Source organism: Epinephelus lanceolatus, chromosome 9 (assembly GCF_041903045.1).
Source record: "Epinephelus lanceolatus isolate andai-2023 chromosome 9, ASM4190304v1, whole genome shotgun sequence".
NCBI lineage: Eukaryota > Metazoa > Chordata > Actinopteri > Perciformes > Serranidae > Epinephelus > Epinephelus lanceolatus.
Genome location: NC_135742.1, coordinates 10,318,796 through 10,343,390, shown reverse-complemented (window position 1 = coordinate 10,343,390; position 24,595 = coordinate 10,318,796). Strand labels below are relative to the sequence as shown.

The following is a 24,595-nucleotide window of genomic DNA, read 5'->3' as shown; positions in this document are numbered from 1 at the left end:
CCAGATATATATCATTGTTTCAGAACGTCGGCGACGATAAGTGAAGCTGCATTTTTTCCTCCTTGCTGCTTTTGACACATGACGTACCTGGAGGCTCCTCAGAGAGCTGAACCAAATTATGCTAAATGAGAGAACATCACAAATGACTGCGACAAGTAACAGTGAGAGATGCATTTTGTCTTCATTTGGATTCATGAGGAATTTCACCCCGATATTACTGACAAAAAAGATGTGGAGAAGTAAAACAATGTGACGAATGAGAAAACTTTCATTCACATATATTTAAAAGCACCACAAAGGTCGCATCAAGGTCAAGGGAAGGACTCACGTCTGATGTAGGTTCAACTTCGATTTGAAGTAAAGGGTTCCCCTCATTCCTAAAAGCAAGAAGAAAAGAGGTAGAAACAAATCCATGAGAAAACTAGATTTACCACCTCACTGTTTGCCTTTCATGAACCAGTTTTGTGAGGTTATAGTAACCCTTACAAAGTCAAGGTCATCCTTGAGTCCAGGTAGACATTTGTGCCAAATTTTTTAAATTTTAACATAAATTGAAGCAAAAACAGCAAAATTGGTGCATAACAAATCACCAGAGTGCAGGAAATTTAGTGACTTTCTAGCAGACGATGCCCAAACCTATCTATGTGTCCTCCCCAATGTAGAAACAAACCCTACACCCCTGAGCCTAGGTGTTGTTACTTTACGTAATATTTTGCTCACTTGATCAGGTTTCATAATGGCGTTTTGGTTTTATAATGCCCCAAAAAAGTGAGAATGATCCATTCTTGGTGTCTAGCATCCTGATAATGTTACAACATTTACTGATGAGCCCCCTATTTATTTGGTAGGCTACAATGTTAGATATTTTAACAGTTGATACTTCTAGGGGTGAAGATTGGGAAAGAAGAGTCACTCAAATGGAGGTGAACTAAATATAAAATGTGACATCACCTTACTTGTTTTGAATAACTGTATTTAGTAATATAGTAATATATAATTTAATTAATATTTTTATTTTGTATTTATTATTGTGAATTTATCTTTTTATTTATTTTTATTAATTTGTTTTTCTAGCTGGCATATTCTCCTATTTTGTGTTGCATTCTGTTTGTATGAAAAGTGCTATAAAAATAAAGTTTGACTGAATCTGCTTTTTTATTGACTCAGAATTCAAACAGAAAAACAAAAGATACATATTTCTAACAAAACCTGCCATTTCTAACCTCCTCTGAACCAATATATAAATTGAAACCCACTCTTTACCTCCCATCCTTCAAACAATACTAGTCATAAATATTGTTACTTTCTAAATATTCCACCTTAATTTTACTCTTGCATCACAAGTAACCATGTTACATTAACTGTGAAAACTGCAGAACTGTGCTGACACAAAAAAAGAAAACAGTTTAAATCAAAATAATAAATAAATAAATATATAGATAAATAAATAAGTAAAAATAAAAAATGGTGGTCTTGGATTTTTTTCTTCTTCTTTATAAGTACTTCCTCACTGGTGCCCATGTTTCAGCACACTCTGTCTCATTATGTGTGATGTTTATCTGTGGATTTATTATTGTCCCATTCTTACACTTAACTGCTTAATTATATGGCTGAATAGTGGTGCAGTGATTATAATGCATTTCCTTTGTGTCGGCAGTCACCACACTTACAGTGTAGAGCATTAAGAGTACTCTACCAATCTAGCCACGCAGAGATATCATCTTTTATTATTCCACCACTTTGTTTTCCTTGACAAAAACCTACCACCTACATTACCCACAATACAACTCATCCACCTACTGGTGGGTCAGAGATTCAGGTGTGTGTTGCTGGCAGTAGGTAATGTAACCTCAAGCGGTGATGACGAGTGGGCTGCAGAGGTCTGGTGAGCTCACATCTTTCTCACTCCACACCTTAAATCTTTGAGTAATATTTGGAGCAACACGAATTTATTATATGGCATTTTATTGATTATAAATGAACTCATGCATCTTGTAAATATTGTGACATTGTTGGATGAATTATGTGATTGTGCTGATGTAAATGGTGTTAAAGCAACCTGAATTCAATCAGGTCAATCGAGGACCGTCGAGGCTTCATGCTGAGTAACCTGATGGAAGATGTATTATCATAGCTGCATTAAACAAATCATCTTATGAGCATCATCACAGTAACAAGGTGACCTGCTTTGCTTCCTTGTCAATGCAGCTGATACAACATCAGGATGCCCATATTACATGTTGTAGCATTATTGCAGTCTTATGATTTAAAATATATTTCTTAAACATAGTGTCAGTGAGCATTTAAAGGTCCAGTGTGAAGGATTTAGGGGGATATTTTGGTAGAAATGGAATATAAATAGACAATCTCACATTACCCCTAAACTAAAATCCCTTCATTGGCTCCCTGTTGAGTTAAAAATTCCCTCCAGTTCAAAATTCTCGTTCTTACGTACAGAGCATTACACGGTCAAGCTCCCTATTATATAACTGAACTACTTCACCCGTATTCTTTAGTTCACACTCTTCAATCAAATATGCTACATTTGTTGTCCATCCCTCGCACTCGCCTTACGGGAGCGATCACACCGAGATGAAACGCTAGAAACGCGACATCAGTAAAACCATTGTTTACCTATGATACGGCGCGTCTGACCGGCATTCAAGCGTCTTTTTAGACGGGCGTCTTTTTAGACGGGCGTTTTTCCGGCGTCTTTTTAGATATGCGTTTTTGTAGACGCTTCTTTTTAGACATGCGTAGATGCTGAAAAGTTAAAATATTTTCAACTTTTGAGTGTCAGACGCCAGTAGCTAGCGGAAATTGAATAAGCGCTTCCAGCGTTTCAAGCGTCTTTGAAGCACCCGCGTCTCTAGTGTCTCATTTCTGTGTGATCACCCCCTAAGACACGTGGTGATCGAGCTTTTGCTGCCGGAGCACCTAAATTTTGGGATGCTCTGCCTGCTCCCTTACAATCTGCTGACTCTGTGGTTTCCTTTAAAAGGCAGCTAAAGACAAACCTGTTTAGACAGGCGTTTGGGTAACTTGTACAGTACAGGCCAAAAGTTTGGACACACCTTTTCATTCAATGCGTTTTCTTTATTTTCATGACTATTTACATTGTAGATTCTCACTGAAGGCATCAAAACTATGAATGAACACATGTGGAGTTATGTACTTAACAAAAAAAGGTGAAATAACTGAAAACATGTTTTATATTCTAGTTTCTTCAAAATAGCCACCCTTTGCTCTGATTACTGCTTTGCACACTCTTGGCATTCTCTCCATGAGCTTCAAGAGGTAGTCACCTGAAATGGTTTCCACTTCACAGGTGTGCCTTATCAGGGTTAATTAGTGGAATTTCTTGCTTTATCAATGGGGTTGGGACCATCAGTTGTGTTGTGCAGAAGTCAGGTTAATACACAGCCGACAGCCCTATTGGACAACTGTTAAAATTCATATTATGGCAAGAACCAATCAGCTAACTAAAGAAAAACGAGTGGCCATCATTACTTTAAGAAATGAAGGTCAGTCAGTCCGGAAAATTGCAAAAACTTTAAATGTGTCCCCAAGTGGAGTCGCAAAAACCATCAAGCGCTACAACGAAACTGGCACACATGAGGACCGACCCAGGAAAGGAAGACCAAGAGTCACCTCTGCTTCTGAGGATAAGTTCATCCGAGTCACCAGCCTCAGAAATGGCAAGTTAACAGCAGCTCAGATCAGAGACCAGATGAATGCCACACAGAGTTCTAGCAGCAGACCCATCTCTAGAACAACTGTTAAGAGGAGACTGCGCGAATCAGGCCTTCATGGTCAAATAGCTGCTAGGAAACCACTGCTAAGGAGAGGCAACAAGCAGAAGAGATTTGTTTGGGCCAAGAAACACAAGGAATGGACATTAGACCAGTGGAAATCTGTGCTTTGGTCTGATGAGTCCAGATTTGAGATCTTTGGTTCCAACCGCCGTGTCTTTGTGAGACGCAGAAAAGGTGAACGGATGGATTCCACATGCCTGGTTCCCACTGTGAAGCATGGAGGAGGAGGTGTGATGGTGTGGGGGTGTTTTGCTGGTGACACTGTTGGGGATTTATTCAAAATTGAAGGCACACTGAACCAGCATGGCTACCACAGCATCCTGCAGCGACATGCCATCCCATCCGGTTTGCGTTTAGTTGGACGATCATTTTTTTTTTCAACAGGACAATGACCCCAAACACACCTCCAGGCTGTGTAAGGGCTATTTGACCAAGAAGGAGAGTGATGGAGTGCTGCGGCAGATGACCTGGCCTCCACAGTCACCGGACCTGAACCCAATCGAGATGGTTTGGGGTGAGCTGGACCGCAGAGTGAAGGCAAAGGGGCCAACAAGTGCTAAACACCTCTGGGAACTCCTTCAAGACTGTTGGAAAACCATTTCAGGTGACTACCTCTTGAAGCTCATGGAGAGAATGCCAAGAGTGTGCAAAGCAGTAATCAGAGCAAAGGGTGGCTATTTTGAAGAAACTAGAATATAAAACATGTTTTCAGTTATTTCACCTTTTTTTGTTAAGTACATAACTCCACATGTGTTCATTCATAGTTTTGATGCCTTCAGTGAGAATCTACAATGTAAATAGTCATGAAAATAAAGAAAACGCATTGAATGAGAAGGTGTGTCCAAACTTTTGGCCTGTACTGTACGTTTTTTTTGTATTTTGTGTATTGTTGTTGTATATTTTAAATTTGTCTTTTTTTTCGTGTGTGTGCCAATAGTTTTGCTAGTTGTGCACTTTTCACGACATGGTCTGAGTAGTCACTTCATCCCTGTGTTTTCTTTCTTGTATACTGCCCTTGTAAAGCACTTTGTGACCTATGTCTGCGAAAAGCGCTACATAATCAAATTTTACTTACTCATAATAAATAATAAGTATGTTTTCATTAGTGTACAATCAGCTAAAATTAAGAATAGTGTTTTCGCTACCTTAGAATAAACCTTTTATATCTACATAGGCGGTGGGTCCTTGTCCATGGAGTCATTCATGTTGCACTACCATGTTTCTACAGAAACCCATAATGGACAAACCAAACACTAGCTATAGATAGGTTATTTTAGGCCCTGCATAGACCCAATCTGCCAATTGTTTTTCTCTCTATCTATTTCCATCCTTCCCCAAGGCTTAGTTGTTCCTTTCCCTTTGGGTATTTCAAGGTCTATAGTTTATTTTGGAGAGGAAGTGATCTCTGCGGATAATTCACCTTCCAGTACAAACCTCCTGGACAATGAACACTTGAGAAATTCTAACCTGGAGAAGTTTCAGCTGGATGCTAGTAATTCCCTCTGATTCTTACTCACTGTTGCTTTAGTATGTGTTCAGTATGAGCAAATACTATCTGTGATGCTGCAGGATGTTTTCCTCCCACTTAATTGAACTCATTGCTCATTGATTGCAGTTGTGTCTGATACTCTGAATACCCTGAATCTGTACATTAATGCACAATCCCTTTGTTCTTAGTGAGATTCTTTACTGAGTCCATTTTAAATGCTCTCTCAAGGTGTGAATTTTGTTACTAAAAACCTTCTCAATATTTCAATGCACATATTACACAAGAAAGAGTTACTGGACTGCAGGGTTTTATACTGATCACCTGCAGTGGTCCACAGGTGGCAGGAGCACATTCCCATCAAGACTACTTGACAGATAAATGAATAAAATGTGAACAGGATTAAATGGAAGAAAGGGCACTTTTGCATTTTCTGACCCTAATTTTTAATTTCACAGTCGCTTTAACAGTGTGAACTTTCAAGTGCATTTATGCCCCGACGTCCTATTAATTCCTGACTCCGGCAGGTACGCTGTCACCCACACCATGGGTGCCAAGGACATGACACAAATGAACCCACTTTACCCTCTTCAACCCATCCCCCTCCGTCCACATAACTGGCTGTGTAACATCAGTGTGTAACCTCTCGCAACCTTTCTGTGGTATATTAACACCGGTTCGCAGTGCAATCCTGGACTCTGGGCAGAGACCACAGGTGAGGCAGCGTAAAAAATAATGTGATTCCTGTGGCGCCAAGGGCCCCTACCAGCGGTTCGATCTCTGCTCTAATGAGGGGTACCTGCCGGGTGTTGGGGTCTGACACAGGCCCTCATTAACCCTGGGATGAGGCCATTAAGGCCAAAGAAACCTGCCGGCTGCCACTGCAAGAGCATACAAAGATGTGGGAAAGGAGGGACAATAGCATTAATTAAATCAGAGGAATATGAGTTTCATAACCGCGTTAATGTATTCACACTCGTCAAAAGGCAGAGAACGAGAGACTGTGAGAGTGAGAAACCGTAACATTGTCCATCTAGGGGTGTAGTAATGAGCAGAGACTCAAAGGCACGAGGGTTCAAGATGACTGCTTGTTTTTCATGTAGATTTTCAAGAGGTTCCTTCATTATTACATTTCTAAATGTTTAGCTGCATGTAGCTGCCTTAATTAAGAACACACCTGGGAATATTGTGTCTCCTTGTCTCGTCAGAAGCTGAGGTGTAATTTGATGATTTCATTGACTGATCCCAGTGGAGACATATGAAGAATCAAAATGAGCATCTGTAATGGACAGCATTTCTTTAAACGTAGATTTTTAAATATCTTGCTCAAGAACATCTCCCTGTGTCCCGCAACAGTTCTGTTAATGAACAACTTTATGCCCTCTCCATCAGCCTGTTTACGTGGTATTAACATGCATGTTGGGGGATTCAATCACAAGTGGACAGCACTTAATACAAGTGTAAACGACCACCAATACGCACTGTGATCCAATCACTCAAACCTCTTGTCAAGATGGTCTGGGATGCATTCAACCAAAAATCTTCTGTAGTGTAAATGCTAATGTGTTCTGATGAGTCCCTGACAAAGATTATGTCATTAATGCAGATAGTGGCAGTTGTTTTGGTGTCAGTGTGCCGATGCTCTGTAAGTTGCCCATTGTGCGATGAGTCAGATGAAGTGTTGTGTGAAGCAAAGCCACTTACACCATTAAAGCTATTTTCTGAACTGCAATAACTAATTTTATTTTATGGGCAGTAATATGCATGAGCACTCTTTTTAAAATCCCATTTTAACTGCATATGTTGACAATAAGTGTATGGAGTGTATCTACAATTGAGTAGAATGTGAGTGAATTTATTTTTATTACTATTTATTGCTTATTTTTATATATGGGCCTGGTCCTTGAGTGCACCTGAATTTCGTTGTATGTTTGTTTAACTATAAAGAATATCTGAATCTGAATCTAACCATCCATCGTTTTGCCCTATGGAAGGAGACGTGTTGGATACTATTGACAGCGATATCACCAGCTGTACTGACACAACTACCAACATGACAAGCAGGCATGCTAGCAAGGGTGTGGATGTAACAACTGCGCATGGAGCCCTTTGACATTAACGCATGCAGTAACAAAATATGAAAACAAATGTTAGAGCAGCATTGATAGACACAGGTTTGAACGGCGATGTGTCTCAGCTCTCCACTTGTGTTCAGATCACCAAAACTCAATTCCAGGTGTAAACAGGCTCCACGACTCTTCATAACTCCCTGCAAATTAGCCTGAAAATATATTTTTTTAAAATGATAAATAATTATATACAGTTTATCGCTGTGTGTATTTTGTTCAGGCTCAGACCCACCATCTCATGCACAAAATCTGAAAAGAAAAGCTGTTCAAGGCCTCTCAATACACCCCCAAACACTGACTATTTGTAAAATTCCCAGAGATCCACAGGAGAATTTAAGTTTTTCTCTGCCTGGAGTACACCTGTAAAAAAATCAGTGTTATCCAGAAAATCAATGAGCAGAAAAAAACCCCTGCTTTGCTGCTTTTAAATAAGTGGACCACAGACATTCTCTTACCAGTCAGCACCACTTTCATCACTCTTCCAGTCTACCTCTCCATCATTAGGAAACAAGTGGCCATTGATCAATTACGTGGCCATCGCAGTCACCAGATTCATCCAATATTTGTGAGAAACTTTAAGACATAATCATTTCTGTGCACAGAGGAACTGTTGTGATTCGTTCTGATGGAACTCTACAAAAACTAAGAAACACAGTTGAGGACTGACAAATTATCACTCATTGAAACAGATACTTGATTTTACTTTCACCATTGACCTGTTCTACTTGCTTCTGCCTAAAGGCCCATTTATGCTCCCTTTATGTACGAAAATGTATACGTCCGTTTCAAACGATGTTACCGTCACTGCACAGATACTTCCATGTGTCCTTTACGTTAGCATGGATGTTAACCAATATATCCACCAGGGGGCAGCCCAGTGTCAAAAGTTTATGACAACAACAAACTCAAAAACAAACATGACGACTGTGGAGGAGATATTGATAATGTACCTCTTGCATAAAAGACAAAGTCTCTAGTACTGCCAATGGGAGAAACTGACGACGAGCGTCATTTCCAGGACTTTAGGATGACCGCGGGGGCATTCGATAACCGCCATTGTCATTTCTTCTTCGTGTCTCACTAGAGCTACGTATCGGGTAGTGACAGCAACACTGCCCCCACGGTTTCAAGTGGTACTGCTCCGTTTGGCCCGTATCTGTAAGCTTTATGGAAACATGCAGAAATACGGACAAAATGAATGCAGAGCACGGACAGAAGGCTCCGTCCGTATCCGGATTCGTATTTAACGTTGAGCATAAATGGGCCTTTACAATGTTTTAGCTGAAACATAGTTTGTGCCATTGATGTTTTTTAAGAAGTGAGAACATAGCATTTAAGGGATATTTAAAACAAGCCAGTGGGGTATCTAGTCTACTGTTGTATGGACTGTAACATTTTAGAACATAATCATTTTGATAAAAGGTTAAAGGGACCTATTATGCTTTTCCTTATTTTCTGTCATTTACACATGATGGATGATGAACGGAACCACCAACCTCAGGCTTCAGACCTTTCTGAATACTCTGTTACCAACACTTTCTTCTCTCCTTTAGCTACAAGACATCAGATTATGATCAATTTCTATAAATGATCATCTGCTCCAGGCACTGCAAGTGTTTACATGATGTAGCCCACACTGCTACACGTAGCTACACACTAACGTCAGGAAACATGTTAGTTGCCAATGGTGTTAATTTCTCCCTGATTTTGGATCAGATTCCTGCTGGAACATGTCCAGTTGTGTTTAGAAGCTTTTACTGGGGATTTTCAATGGGAAAAACTGCCGCTATACACAGTCATCACCTGACTACAAATTCACTGCTACATGTAGCTACATGATAATGTCAGAGAAACATGTAATCTTGGTTGCTGATGTTGTTAATTTCTCCCTGATTTTGGATTCCTGCTGGTATATGTTTGGTTGTGTTTAGAAGCTTTAATTGGTGATTTTTAATGGGGAAATAGTGCTACAATATACAGTAATTCCCCAGCTGCAACACTGCTACATGTAGCTACATGCTAAAGTCAGAGAAACATGGAGTCTTGGTTAATGATGGTTTTAATTTCTCCCTGATTTTGGATTAGATTCCTGCTGGAACATGTCCAGTTGTGTTTAGAAGCTTTAATTTGTGATTTTTAATGGGGAAATAGCGCTACAATATGCAGTAATTCCCCAGCTGCAAGTACATTGCTACATGTAGCTCCATGCTAAAGTCTGGGAAACATGTAATCTTGATGATGCTGTTGTAAATTTATCCCAGATTACGGATCATACTCCGCTGGAACATGTCCGGCTGTGTTTAGAAGCTTTAATTGGTTATACAGCATGGTAGAAAGTGTCCCTATTCTCAGTCATAGTCACTCCCGGCATGCAGTGACAGTGCAGAGATGCCAAGATGGGGGAAATCTGGAAATACTGACGAACCAGAGCAGACTGGGCTTTTCAGGAGGGGGCTTAAAGAGACAAGCGCTAAAATGGAGCGTCTCAGACAGAGGGTAAATAGACCTACGTCTGTTCCAGTACAGACAGGAAAATGAACGAATGAAACAAGTCCCAGTAGAAACCCAAAATACAAGTACAAACCTGAAAATCAGCATAATAGGTCCTGTTCAAACTAAGATTATTATGTTAGCAAATGACAAAATAATATCCGAGCTCTTAGCTGTCAAAGCCACATGGGAGTTGTAATTGTTAAAGGCTTGACAACAAACAATTGTTTCATGATGAGCTACACAGTTTGTACTTGCCTGTATACCCATTTGGCTGACAATAAGGGTCTATTATAGCCCAATGAAAATGACCATCTTGTCCTCACTGCGTTTCCCTCCCCGAGAGATCAACTGCACACAGCTGCAACTTTTTTCACAGTCAGCCCAGTGTGAATATAAAGACAACTCTTTCTTATTCTTATCCTACTTTTAAAAAAAAAATAGAATTCCTACATGCATTTGTTGCACCTTGTGCATTTGAATATAATCTGAACATACAGAAAATAACCTTTGACACATCATTATATTATGGTAATGAATTTTGCTCTAGACCTCAAAACAATCCCCTCCTGTCCACACATATTGAGCCTACTGGGATGTATGCACATCATTAGTTATTGTTCTATATTTCCCTCTGATTCTCATTATTTCCAGACGCTGCCTCACAATTTTTATCTCAAAGCTGACAGCTGTTTCAGGAATGTAGCATGAAGACGTCAAATAGATTTTTTTTCATCCAAATACATCACTAACATATACAGCCCCGTGCCCTATACCATAATTAGACACTCATACCATCAGCCTCCCTATGTCCAGGACCTTTTGAGACCGTGTTGATATTTAGAAAATTAAATTAACATTACTTGCTATCGATTAATCCATTACAATCTATGGGTATGATCCATATTTAAACACAATTGACCATCCGCCTATAGATGGAGGTTATTTTGCCCTGTTTCTTGTGATAGATTGAGATCCTGATCTGATTAACATCTGGGTCGAAAGGCATCTCATCACTCCTCCTCCTCTTCCGGTTGTTTTCCTGTGACCACTGGCTTCCTCAAAGAGCCAGTGAAAATCCAGTTGGCATCCCAAGTGTAGCGTGAACTAAAGGCCATGCTAACATTAGTCTGAGTATCCGTCATGTCGGCTCTCGCATCGAAATTGTCACCCAAATATCTGTGCTCCAATAAGTTTGACTTGGCCTCTGACCAGCGGCCAGAGAGAGAAGGAGAAGAGGGAGGAGGAGATGAGACAACTGAGAGGGCCTGATGAAGATCAGAAGTACTTTCTTAATTTCTTGAAAGGCAGACATATGGTTTTTATTGAATTACTTCTGTAATAGAATCTACTCACCCTGGTTCGGACATGACAGGGTGTAGGATGACCTGCGGTGCTCTGCTCGGAGGAGCTTCTGGAGCAACATCTGGAGATAGTCACAGAAGAGTCACAAAATGTCACACAAGTTAGAGCAAAGTTGCGTTCAGTATTAAACCATTTTTAAGATTGTTTAGATTGGTTTTCTGGTTTCAGCAAGGAAGTGGATGATTTCAGCTACAGGTAGGATAGATGTACCTCTATCTTAAAGGGATAGTTCACCCCAAAATCAAAAATGCATAGGTTTTAGTGCTGCCCCCTAACAGTCGACCACACGTTTGTTATCAAAAAAGGTCATGAGTCGGCAAGATTTCATTGGTCGCTTAGTCGCAGAAAGAAAAAACTTAAACTCTGTTAGGAGCGGCGTCTTGTCAAAATAAATCAAAACCTATATGACTGGACCGTGTGTGAATTTAATTTGAGAGGACAGACACAGGAAGTGGCCGTGCTCAGCAGTCACGTTACAAACCAATCACAGCTGACAGATATCTTTCCCTTCTTCTGTAAATATTCAGTCTGATAAATACGGAAAAGTTGATCATGTTAGTGCAGGGCTACCCAGAGCTTTACATCTTACACTTATAAACAGCGCCTGGAAGAAGATCAGCTCTGCACTCAGGATTTCAGGTAAATAAGATGCAGATGCAACCTGCCAACGCACTATTGAAAGCTGACACAAAAAAGCACAAGAGTAGCGCCCAGTGCCTGACCTCACCTTTTCCAGGAAGTTAAAGATGCAGCACGTGTATGGCCTCTAATTTCCAGGGCTGGTAACTGCGGTTATTCCACAGGCTAGTTAATAACATGTCAGGCAGGAATCCAAAGTGTGGGATCATTTTGAGAAGGTGAAGGACGAACCCAAGGTGATATGTAAACTCATCTTCATTGGTCGACTACAAACATGACGTATCATCTGAAACATGGAAGTAGCTACATGCCCATTAGCCCACAGCGTCATTAACAGGCGGCTCGCTCAGTGTGTGACGTGCACTTGTAGATAAAATATAGGCCTATATTAATGAAGGTTCATTAGTACGGTTTTGTATTTCTCTGTAATGTAGCACAGTGTTAACAATGTTACTGATACTATTCTTTCTCACACCTTCAACTCAAACCATTGTGTTGCCCCGCCCAAAATATATCATTTAATAATCAAATTAATATCGTAAACATGCGGGCAACTAGTCGACTAATGGCCCTATTGGTCGACAAGGAAAATCCTTAGTTGGGGGCAGCACTACTATTTTTTCCTTTAACCTGTAGTAAGATTAATAATCTAGATTGTTTTGGTGGTGAGGTGCAGAGTGTTGGGGATATTGCCTGTAGAAATGTCTGGGTTCTCTCCAACATAAAGGAACTATATAGTACTTGTCTTGTGGTGCTCAAAGCGCCAAAAAAAGCCATTTAAAAAACTCAACAGTAATGTCTCTTTCCAGAAACCATGACCCAGTTACTCAAGATAATCTACAGACCTTGTTTTGAGCAGTTTTCATGTAGGACCTATGTATTTTTTGGCGCTTTGAGCACCACAAGCAGAGTGCCATCTAGTTCCATTATATTGGAGAGAAGGCAGACATCTCTACAGCCGATATCTCCAACACTCTGCAACTCACACCAAAACAATTTAGAGTGATAAACAGCACTACAGGTAAGAGTCACATGTACATTTTTGATTATGGGGTGAACTGTCCCTTTAAACTGAATCATTGTTCTGCATTAAGTGGTTTAAGCTAAGATATTTACTTAATTTACTTCATTTCAAAATACCATGTTGATAATCATTCTTTGGCATGATTAAATCAACAGCAACACGTCCCTTCTGGTGGCTTGGACGGCAGCAAAGGAAACTATTGAATTCTCACACATTGTCAGCACTAAGTGTTTTGAAAACGCAACATTTCTCAGGCATCAAAGTCACCATATAATGATATATTGTGAATATACTGTGCATTTAATACCTGACAAAGGTTCATGACTAAGATGTCAGATTTTCAAAACACTTAGTGCTGACAGTGTGCTGGAATTCAACCTGTTTTTTTTCCTGTGCACCTGGTGTGTGCTTTGTTTGAATGCAGCAGAAAGAAAAGAAAATGTTGGCTGCACAATGGAAATCTATCACATGCTGAAGTCCTGTCTTTCTGTCGTGGCATAATTTGTATGGAAATATCAATCAGGGTAGAAAATGTCCTCATGGTGGGAGCGGTGGCATGCCCTGTGGTACGGGGAGATACAATTTTTGTTGATATACAGCATGTGATATAATTTTGCTGCTACTTCCCAGTATGTGTCTGTGAAGCATGTAGAAAGAGCGTATTTCATTTGAGCACCATAAAAGGACGTATAGCATATACTCAGAATCGTTTTATTTGAGAAAGAGCAGGTTATCTCTTTTTGAAAGCGCTCCTTTTCAGCATGTAGGAAGAGTGAGGTCAGCTGTTGTGTGGTATCTACCTCTGAAAGACATCAGAGGGATTCGCTGCCACGCTTGCCGCCTGTTTTGGCACACTGTGACAATTTGTGACACAAAGTGGGAGCCACAAAAAAAAAAAAAAACCCTTCCCTTTGTGGCACGGTGCATTAGTAGCTGGCACCGTCGCCTCACAGCGAGAGGGACGTGGTTTTGTTTTCTGTGTGGTGCCTGCATGGATGTTTGCATGGATTTACTCCAAAGACCAGCAAGCCAGGAGGATTGGAGGCTCTAAATTGGACGATGGTGTGAATGTGAGCCAGTTGCTGTGTCTGGGATGCCTGTGACAGACTCAACTTTTGAAGGGAAATTCTACTTTCTCCCAAAAATGTGCGCTGGGACTCTCTCGAACCTACTGTGACACCAAAAATGAGCACTTGTGTAAACACAATCGATGAATAATTTTTAAATCATATTATAATTTCCCCTGGGACGCTTATGTAAATGTGTTTTTGTTTTCTGTTCTTTTTTTAAACAATAGCCAGCATTTACAGTAAATTTAATATGACGTGAATGTGGCATTAGCTCCACTTACAGCATAATGGTTTTAGATTGATGGGACTAACAGTAAGTGGTAGTGTTTGACCATGCTGTTATGCAGCTCATTAAGGCAGCTGATGTAATTTAGCTGAAAAACAGACAACAGCATGTGTGGCTACAATAATCAGAACCTGGGCACCGCTGTGCTCTGTATATTTATGCATTTCCAAAAACCTGTCTCTCTAGATCTCAATTACATCTCATTCTTTTCCTCACACCACTCCAGGTTGTCTCGGCTGTAATAAGCTGCCAAATGAGCAAAGACTGTGTGGTACCAGTGTGGGCAAAGCAAAGAGTCTGGGCATTGACAAATCATTAGGAGGCCCAAATAAGACAAGCAACGAGTGGGCGTAGGGGCCGAGAGTTTTAAAGCAGGCCAAGGTGAGGAGACGAGAATCAACACCAACATCAAAAGAGCCCTCCTCCTTTGTACTTTTCCAAGGCTGGTTGTAGTGCATTATGGGTAAGGGTAATGATCAATTATGAGGTACTTACCAGGAAAGATGAACTGTTGTTTGTATTTGAAATAACTGGAGGCTGCGGAGAGAAACAAAAGTAGAGCTGAAGTTTGAGTTTGAAGTGCCAATCTGACATGGCTGAAATTCCCCTTTCATACCTAAATTAGTTCATATACAGAGTATAAGACGCAGTGTTGCTTCACAGCACAAATTTAAAGTTCACACAAAGTTATTTCCTAAATGTATGTTGATTTATGTTGTCTTTTATACTCGGTTTTCACTCCATTTATTTACAGGCTTTTAGCACTACATGAATAAGCCATGCCTGCCATATAAAGTGCGGTATTATTATTTTCTGAATAAATTGGGATACTCAGAAATATAATTAATTTGCACATTTGAGTTGAACGTGAGTTGCCCATGTTCTATGAATAGTGTAAATGACTCATTTTATGACACATGAAATTGTTCAAGTTTGGTTAGTGACACAGCTCTGTGGACACAATTAATGGTTCACATGTATCCTCCTGACTTTTGGCATTTCCCCTGACGCCATCATAACATTGACATCCGTGGTTTTAAGTGAAATGTCTCAGTGGATTGCCTGATCTGCCACATGTTCATGTTTTCTTTAGGATAAACTGTTATCACTTTTGCGATTCCTCTTAACTTTTTGTTGGCTATTATTGAGAGTGATGCTTTCTGGAGCAAAGTCTTTCCTTAACCCCCTATTTTTTATTTTAATGCGCCCCGACGCTTAGGGACAGACTTATGCATTCACATCTTCCAGCAGACAAAAAAAGCAGTAGGTTATCTGAACCTTTTGGCACTTTTAAATGTATGCATTGTCCTCACTGTGACAAGGTTATGCAAACTAAACATTATGTGGACACAAACAGAACTTAAAAACAAAAAAAAATGCAGCACCACTTTTGTTATTTACTATCTGACTTGTCCATGTGTGGAAGGCTTTTTTTTATATAGGCCGCACAAAAAGACACTCGAGGGATCCTTGCTGAGCATAAAAATGCCTTGGAACAAGAAATTGCGAGACATTTCAGTGAATTTCCTAATGGTAATGATTCCTTATTACACATAGAGGGCACTGAATACATTAAACTTTTGGTTTGGGGGGGTGACAGAGTACAGAAACTTAATAGAAGGGAAGCTTTTTGGACCCGTCAACTGGATGCTTTAACGTTTCCTGGTCTCAATGAGGATATAGACTTGACTTTTTTTGTGATTTGTCATTATTCACAGCCTGTGGGTTAAGATATGTGTGTATATATTTAAATTTATTTTTTCTGAGTATCTTATCTCATGTCACTCTGCATTTCATCGACTTATTTTTCCATTATTTAGTTTTTTTTATTTTCCATTGTTTTGAAAGCCCTGACGAAGACCTGCAGTGGTCGAAACATGTTGGCTCTTTTTATGATTTAGCTACTACAACAAAGGCTTTTTAATATTTCCTTTCTTCTTCTATATTTTGGAGTGCCTGGATTGCCCTCCTCTGTATCCTCTTAACTTTTTATCAAGCATCATAACCAGGGTCAAGATTTCAGCTTATCAATACTTTGGTTTATGACCACAAACATCCCCTGAACTGCCAGATTTATGTTTCAAAGATAGTGAAGGCATGACCCGCCCTTCTCTTCCTCTGACTGGCTACTACTCATTGCCTTTGTTCGTTGAGTTGGTAAGGTTTAGCTCAAGCATTGAGACTGGTTAGGGTTAGGTTTGGAGTGTCCAAGTAAGCCAATCAGAGGCAGACTGTGACAGAGTGCTAAGCTAAGAGGATGAGCATGGTCAACAATATATATTGTTGACCATGCTCATCCTCTTAACAATATATATGCTTAGCATCAGCATGTTAGCATTGTCATTAGCTGTGTTCGAAACTGTCCACTCACTCACTCACTCACTCACTATTCCCTGTTCCGTGTTTACTATATAGTGCACTACATGGGGAACGACTGAATGAGATTTTGGACACTAACTGAAATTTTCTGAACGTCGTTGCATCAGTAGCTGCGCCGCATACTCCTATGACTCAAGTGGACGCACCGAGCATCATGTAAACAAACCGGACGCTTTGAGGATGATCAAACTGTATGGTGGTTGTACTTTTTGTCAATAAATTGTTGAAATTTCAATGGTGTGGACGTTTGGTTTTGTCAGCTACGGTCGTGTGCCTGCATTGTGAGCTGTAATAGCCCACGATAGTGCACAAGCTACAAGCTACCTGGCTCGTGCGAGCTAAGTGGCTATTGTTAGCTCGAGGGCTAATGTTACTGGCTAGCATCCTATTAGTTTCTTTTCTTTTTGTGCCATCTTTGTGGTTGTTCTTCTTCTTCTCCTCTGGCAAAAGACGACCACATTGCATTGTGGTATACGGGAGTAAAATGTAGGGTATGTCATTTGTTCACTCACATTTGCTGTGCATTGTGGGTATTTTATAGTCCACTATATAGTGAATGAAATTAACTGCGGAGAATTCGAACAACACTACAAAATGGCGAACACAATATATAGTGCACTATATCCGTGATAGGGAGAGATTTCGAACACAGCTATTGTGAGCATGTTAGCATGACGAAATGTAGCTCAAAGCATGGCTGTGCCTACATAAAATAGAGCCTCACAGAGCTGATATCTGTGTGTAAACAAGTTTTGCAGTTCTATTATTTTTCCTTTTCTTGCTTTTATTTGTATGTTCTAAATTTTTTGGAACCACAGTTCCCATAATGATTTGGGGGATGCAACCAGGAAGTATAAAGTTGCCATGGAGTCGGTGAGTTAGCTGCAGGCTACAACTTGAGCCCTGTTGTCATAATGGCAAAATCTTTAGTTACATTTCTTTTTTCTTGTTTTCCCAAGCTTATTTTTGGATGTTTATCCATTGACATCAGATCAATATCCTTTAAATTATGAGACAAGGCAAAGGGTTTAGTGCTTTCTCTGTTATTCAGGTCTTGCACATTTTGATACCTGTCAAGTTGAACTGTTTCTGTTGCCGCGCCGACTGCGGGGAGGGATGTAGTGGCGAGGGGGGCGTGGCACTGCTGGGCAGAGGAGGAGCCGGGGAGGACGGGGTGGAGGAGGTGGTGGATGAGGGATTACTGCTGGAGTCTGGTTGGTACGGGACTGGGATGTGATCCTGGGAAAAAGACAAACAAGAGAAGCTTTACTTAAACCTCCATACCCGTTATTTTGCAAGTTTAGTCTGTTGATTATAAAATGCTTGCACTCCACTTTATTGTCAGCCTCTTTTTGAATCATACCACAAGTTTCTAGATTGATTTTCTACCTTCCAGGCAGCGCTTGGTTTCCATTAATTTCAGTACAATATGAAAATCAACTCGCGGAGACGTGAAACTTGCCCGACAGAGGTGATCCATCACAATGAGCAATATGCTGCCTTTACTTTTTTTGACAAAGTTATATTGTCAATGTGTGGCGCTGCAGTTAGGAAACAGGAAGCATTTTCAAGACTACACTCAGTGGTGCATTCAAGGACGCTACAACATTGCGTCCTTCCTGTTACATGCTTACTCTTGTGTTTGTGCATATTTCACTCAATCAGCTAACTGTGTGCTCCAGTTTTTTTTTCTTTAACCTCTCTGATCTCACCAGGATCTTAGTTAATTAGTCATTATTGCTGCAAGAATATAAAGCAGTTCTTCAAGATGCTTTTACAGTCTCCACTTCCTATGTTCATTACAGCAGCTCCACACTGAACTCCAGGTCTAGCCCGATGAGCTTCTCAGCAGTCTTCTCCTTGTCACATCTGTTCAGTTCCTCAGCTGATTATGTTACTTCTGAAGACGTCTCTTTGTTACCAAACTCAATTTCGAGACATTACGACCACTGTCTAGACTCCATCCAATTTCAGTTCAAATAATGGCTGAATAAAATAATTCAATAATGGAGTCTAATTAACCAAAGGCTGTTTGTGTGCCACTTTTTTTTCCCTAGTAATCACTCAAAAATAATCACTTTTTTTCAATAAGTCTCTTTCAATAAGTCTATTGTAAATACTCTGCTGAAACAAACACTTTATTAATTACATTGTTGGATATTTTAATCCAAAAGACAAACTGTTTGTCTTTGAAAACAAAACTAAAATTCCAGCTTTGCGGTTGTATCCCTCAATGATCCAGTCAAGTTGGACTTACAGTACACATCCATGTCTGTGAAAACATGGATGCTTCACACACATCTTCCCCCCAGCAACACAGAGGATCTATACAACCAGCACACTTTTAAGGTGGACACCCAAAATTAGTGTCACCAATTTAGTATCTGACCAAATGTCTCCCCTTCTGTTCCTGAGATATGACGCTGTGCAATGGCCAGAAAAGTGGTTTTTTTTTTACATTAAGATGTCACAGTGACAGTGAAGTTTATGTTGACCCTTTTGGAGATAAAATCTCATCACTTCCTCATAATATCTGAGTAGACGTTTGTGTATGTTTTTGTCATAATTAGCATGCATGAGTTCCTGAGTTATGTTGTTTTGTGAGGTCACAGTGACCTTTTACCACAAAATTCTGATCCGTTCTTTACAAATTTGTACCAAATTTAAGGAAACTCCCTCAAGGCATTCTTGAGGTATTGCATTTACGAGAACGAGACTGATACAAGGTCACATTAGTTCAATCTTTGAGTCTGTGTAAACATTTGCGCTAAGTTTGAAGAAATTACCTCAAGGTGTTTGTTACGTCCCCGTTTGAGCCCAGGGGATGAGGGGAGTAACATATAAAATGTTTACCGGGTGTTTTTGGATGAAGGAGAGAGGAGAGCAGGTCAACACTGAGATATTGCTTCCCTGGGAATGAGACGGATGAAAGGTCAAGTTGACCTTGACCTTTGACCACCATTTCTAATCAGTTCACTCCTGAGTCCAAGTGAACGTTTGTACCAAATTTGAGGACACTCCCTCAAGACCTTCTTGAGGTACTGCATTTAGGAGATTGAGACAGATGCAAGGTCACATTGACCTTAACCTTTGACCACCAAATTCTAATCAGTTCACTCCTGAGTCTAAGTGAAACGTTGTACCAAATTTAAGGAAACTCCCTCAGGGCATTCTTGAGATATTAAATTTAAGAGAATGAGACTGATGCAAGGTCAGATTACTTCAATCTTTGAGTCTGAGTAAACATTTGCTCTAAATTTGAAGAAGGTACCTCAAGGTGTTCTTGAGATATTGCTTCCCTGGGAATGAGATAGTTGAAAGGTCAAGTTGACCTTGACCTTTGACCACCAAATTCTAATTAGTTCATCCCTGAGTCTAAGTAAATATTTATGGCAAATTTGAAGAAATTACCTCAAGGTTTTCTTGAGATATCACTTTCACGAGAATGAGAGCAATGCAAGGTCACACTGACCTTGACCTTTGACTACCAAAATCAAATCATTTCATCATAAAGTCGAAGTTCGTGCACATTTTTTTTTCCTAAAGTCCTTTAAGGTGTTCTGAATAAATCGCATTCACAAAAATGAGACAGATAATGTCACAGTGACCTTGGCCTTCGACCTATGACCACCAAAATCTAGTAAATCCATCAATGAGTCCAAGTGTTTGTGTCAAATTTAAAGAAATTCCCTCAAGGCGTTCCTGAGATATCATATTCACAAGAATAGGATGGATGGACAGACGAACAAACCACAGCTCTCGCCGGCGTGAAGGCATGAAAAAGACCAATTTTCCTCTGTAAAGCAGCCATCTCTTATTTCTAAGATGTCAGAGCATCGTTGAATAACCAAAAGTTTGAGGTTTGCAATACGACGATAAAAAGTAAAGACCATTTGATGGATTATGTTCCAAGTCTCGCCGAGATGATTTTCTTTGCGTACTGAAATGAAGGGAAATCAATGGCTGCCTTGAAGGTGGGAAATCAGTCTGAAGAAGATGTAGGGTATCTGTTGAACAAATGGTCTGAAATGATGCAAACTATACGCAATTTGTACTGAATGAACTAAAATTGGAAGGGATTTATCATGTGACAAATTACAGCAAGAAAGTTAGAGAAAGCGGTTGTATCAACATATCTGTGGCTGGTTTCGTCCTTTACACAAGCACATACTCTACTCATATCAGAGAGTGCAGTTTACTGGTGATTTCTGGGTTTTCTACACACACAGATCATAGCCTTAGTGCATGTATATCCAACTTTGAACAATTCCAATCCAACAGGAAGTCTGGGTCTGGTTATGGATTTTTATTGTTATACTTCAGATGCATTGTCCGGTATTGCTATCGACCACTACTGATAATACATGGAGGTCCGTCTCTACCTCAAGCATAAAGTCTCTACCGTCGAAAGGAGGAGTATGGGAAGTAGCAAATGGCCATAACACCAACATGGACTGACAAAATAAATTATTGACGTGTTTGCCCCTTTTCTGTGTGCCCCATAACTGTTTCCCAGTCTGAAAGGAATCTTAGATGCTTTGAGCCTTATTCTATTTTCTTTATAGTTAAGGGAATCCTTGAGTTTAAATGAAGTACGGTTTTACTGTTCCAAAGCACAAACAAACAACCATAACATGAATGAGTCACTGAGTCACTGACTCACTGATCGATACCAGTAATTCACCAACCACTTTGCCAGATGCTCAGATCTCCAGGTGTTAAAACACAGTCTTAAGTGCTTAACAAGACAGACAGTGCTATCAATTGTTGTAATGTAGTGCAGTTTGGTGTAGTGCTGTCATTTCCTAAATTTTGTTATCACGACAATTGATTCTATTTAAAAATCCAATAAGTTACTACAACAAGTAGTTGTGAATAGCACTGCTCGCCGTTATAAAACACAACAGTGGACCGTTTCCACAAGGCAATTTTAATGCATGCTTTGAACACAATATTGAAAGTCGCATTATCCCAATGTAAACTAAACTGCAGTCCTGCTAGCAAAATTCAGAACCTGGCATTGGATTAAAAATATTCTTAATAAACATACAAACACCAAACAACCAAATCAAAAGTCTTCTGAGCTAATGATTTGTTGAAGTTTTGTTCACATCCTAATGTTGCACAGTAATAAAACGGCAATATTTCGATTCAACAGTTTTGTTCGTTAGCATGATTACGGAAAAACTACTGTCTTAAATTTAACGAAACTTGGTGGAAGGGTGCAGCACGGGCCAAGGAAGTCCCCTGTTAAATTTTGGATCTGAATCATGTGCAGATACAGTTTTGTTAGCATTTTGTAAAAGGGCATTTGGCCTTGGCAGAGGTCTGAGTGCCCTCATAGTTTAAATATGAATAATTGAGAAACATAAAAAAAATACTATTTTTTTTAGCATGTAAGTCAAACTCCTGTATCATAGGTAATTGGGATTATATGCTTTATGTAAACAGAAAGATTTTGATATTTTAAGATGAATTCAAACACTTGAACTTCCTGTATTTCTGGCCAGGTGGAACATATTTGAGACTATCAAATATTTTCCAGATGATTTTCTTTATTAGGACGTTTGATACGTCGAATAACGTATACCGTGCCATTCAGCCTGTCTGAATCACTTTTATTTTTTTAATGTGGACAATCATTACTCAGGTGCAATATCAGTATACGCTAAAGTGAGAAATATCTATACTTCCATCATTCAGTAATGTGAAATCAGCCATTCAGCCTGTATTTCATAATTTTTTTTTTTTTTGCAGCTTATTTATTTTATTGCTCTGTGGTTTTTTTATGTTTACTTATTATACTAATCTGTGTTTCATTTTACTGATACATATTTATTATATTACATCTTTTTGTTTTTACTGATGCTTCCTGTTTGCACTAACAGTTTGCTCCTGTATTGTTATACATTTCCCTGCTGTGGGACTAATAAAGGATTATCTCATCTTATTTTATCTTTACATCAAATTTTGCGGTAGGCTGCATTTTTGGGACTTCTGATGAACTATCAATTGACCTAAACAAACCACAACTCTACTTGCAGATTTGCTTTTGCAGATTGAAGCAGGTTATCTCATACCAGAAATATAAATTTCAGACAGTGGATCGTCTTAAATTAGATATAGGCAGATTCTAGGTGTTTTAATTTTTTTAGGTTAAAAAAATCTGGGGAATCTTGGCTTTCCTCTTCAGGAATGACCTTCTCATCTCCTAAACCACCCTGAAACCCCTCAAGGTCTGAATTTTAAACCCCAGCCCAGCTACCTGAAGAAAATACTGGCATTGAACATTTTTGCAAACCACAGATACATTACATTTGTCTGCATGTTTGTTTCACACGTATAATACCGAGGTTTCTAACGTGATGTAGTTGTGATTACATGTATATGCATGGACTGACTTTGTCATCGGGAGGTGAAGGTGATGTTGGATGGACACCTGGGTACAGCAGCTGGCACATTGCAGACTACAGTTTGAGACCAAACAACCAAACTAGGTGTTTTTAGCAAGACATTGTTGCCTTTCCAGCCTTGATGGTGGCACCAATATAAGGTATTTTAAGACAAAATATAATCTTTACCTAACCATAAGCAAGAGGTTGTTGTCCCTAAACATAACCACACATTAACCACAGTGTTGTTGACAAGTAAAGAAATGTAAAGTACAGTTGTTACATATGTGTGATTTGCAGGGATGTACAACGCCAATATTGATTCTGGTGATTCGGTTGGAAACCCACAACCTTGGGAATAAAAGTGTATTTTTGTTTCAGTGTTCTCTTTGGTGTCACACGCTTATGTACTGTTTGTTTAACTTGCAGTGGGAATTATAAAATGTCACAACAAAACGTGACAATCTAACAAAACATTATAAATGTTGTCATGATATTAGACATTTTGGGAAAACGAGCAACAAGACTGAGCATAAGAGATGATACAAAGATGTTTTCACATGATCTGGTTATCCTTTAGCAGCAAGACAAATACAAAAAGTTATGCTTTTTTTAAAGGGTTGTTTTCACATAAACACAAAGACACACACACGCACGTTCTTTCTTAACACTTTTGGTTCACAAGATTTCCATCATAGTGGTGCCACCATGGGAATCTTGTGATAAACTTTTTTTCCTCAGGAGCTGAGAATTTGTTAGATATGCTGACTGCAAAAAAAATCGTTGTATGAAAACAAATCCATCTGTGTAAACATCAATACTGCTGAAGATATTTTCGTACAGTTTCATGATCCCCTGAGAAAGACACTGTGACTCATAACCATTTTCCAGCCCCCCAAAATGGAAGAATGTGATATGTAGGACAGGTTACGCACAAATTGTAATACACAGTTTATTTTTTGCGCTTACCTTGTTGATTTTGTTGGTTTTGGGGAGCGTCTGACTGATGTGCAGGTCTGTGTACCTGAGCGGGTTGTTGATGTCACATGGCACTGATTCAGTCCGTACCAGACGAGCTACTGCAGAAAAAAACAACAAAAAAGCACAGAAGAACAATGAAGCACTGTGGGAGACTGAAATGAAACAATACTTGCTTAATAGCTTCAGGAAAATTAGAAGAAACTCTTTATCAGGCACCGCTTCTAATGTGAAAAATGAACAAACTGCCCTTTTTTAAACACCATCCATTTGTTATCTGCACAGACACTTTAAGGAAAAAAAGTTTCCTTAAGCAAACTATGTCATTAAGAAACTGTCACTTTCTCTTACTAAAGCAGAAGAAGTATAATTAGCGTTCTTTACCTTGAGTTGTTCCTTGGTGATCTTGTTGGGGGAAGAAAAGGAGGGGGGAAGGCAGACAAAGGACAAAAGAATCTCATTTCTGATAGCAGATAATGGCAATTTTTTCAGTGCTGTCTGTATCAGTACAAACAGTGCATGACGCAGTCACATTTGTCAAA

At 39.5% G+C, this 24,595-nt stretch overlaps 1 protein-coding gene across 3 annotated transcripts in view; it reads right to left on the bottom strand.

Moving 5' to 3' along the window:
* ksr2 (kinase suppressor of ras 2) overlaps window positions 1–24,595 on the bottom strand; it is a 202,467-nt gene that overhangs the window by 41,927 nt on the left and 135,945 nt on the right. For all 3 annotated transcript variants that reach the window (XM_033620167.2, XM_033620165.2, XM_033620168.2), the window contains 6 exons: window positions 24,438–24,458; window positions 24,045–24,154; window positions 17,754–17,922; window positions 14,800–14,841; window positions 11,277–11,346; window positions 329–377 (listed from right to left, as the gene is read on the bottom strand). In XM_033620167.2, coding sequence (XP_033476058.1) covers window positions 329–377; window positions 11,277–11,346; window positions 14,800–14,841; window positions 17,754–17,922; window positions 24,045–24,154; window positions 24,438–24,458 — 461 coding nt within the window. The remainder of the gene's footprint in view (window positions 1–328; window positions 378–11,276; window positions 11,347–14,799; window positions 14,842–17,753; window positions 17,923–24,044; window positions 24,155–24,437; window positions 24,459–24,595) is intronic.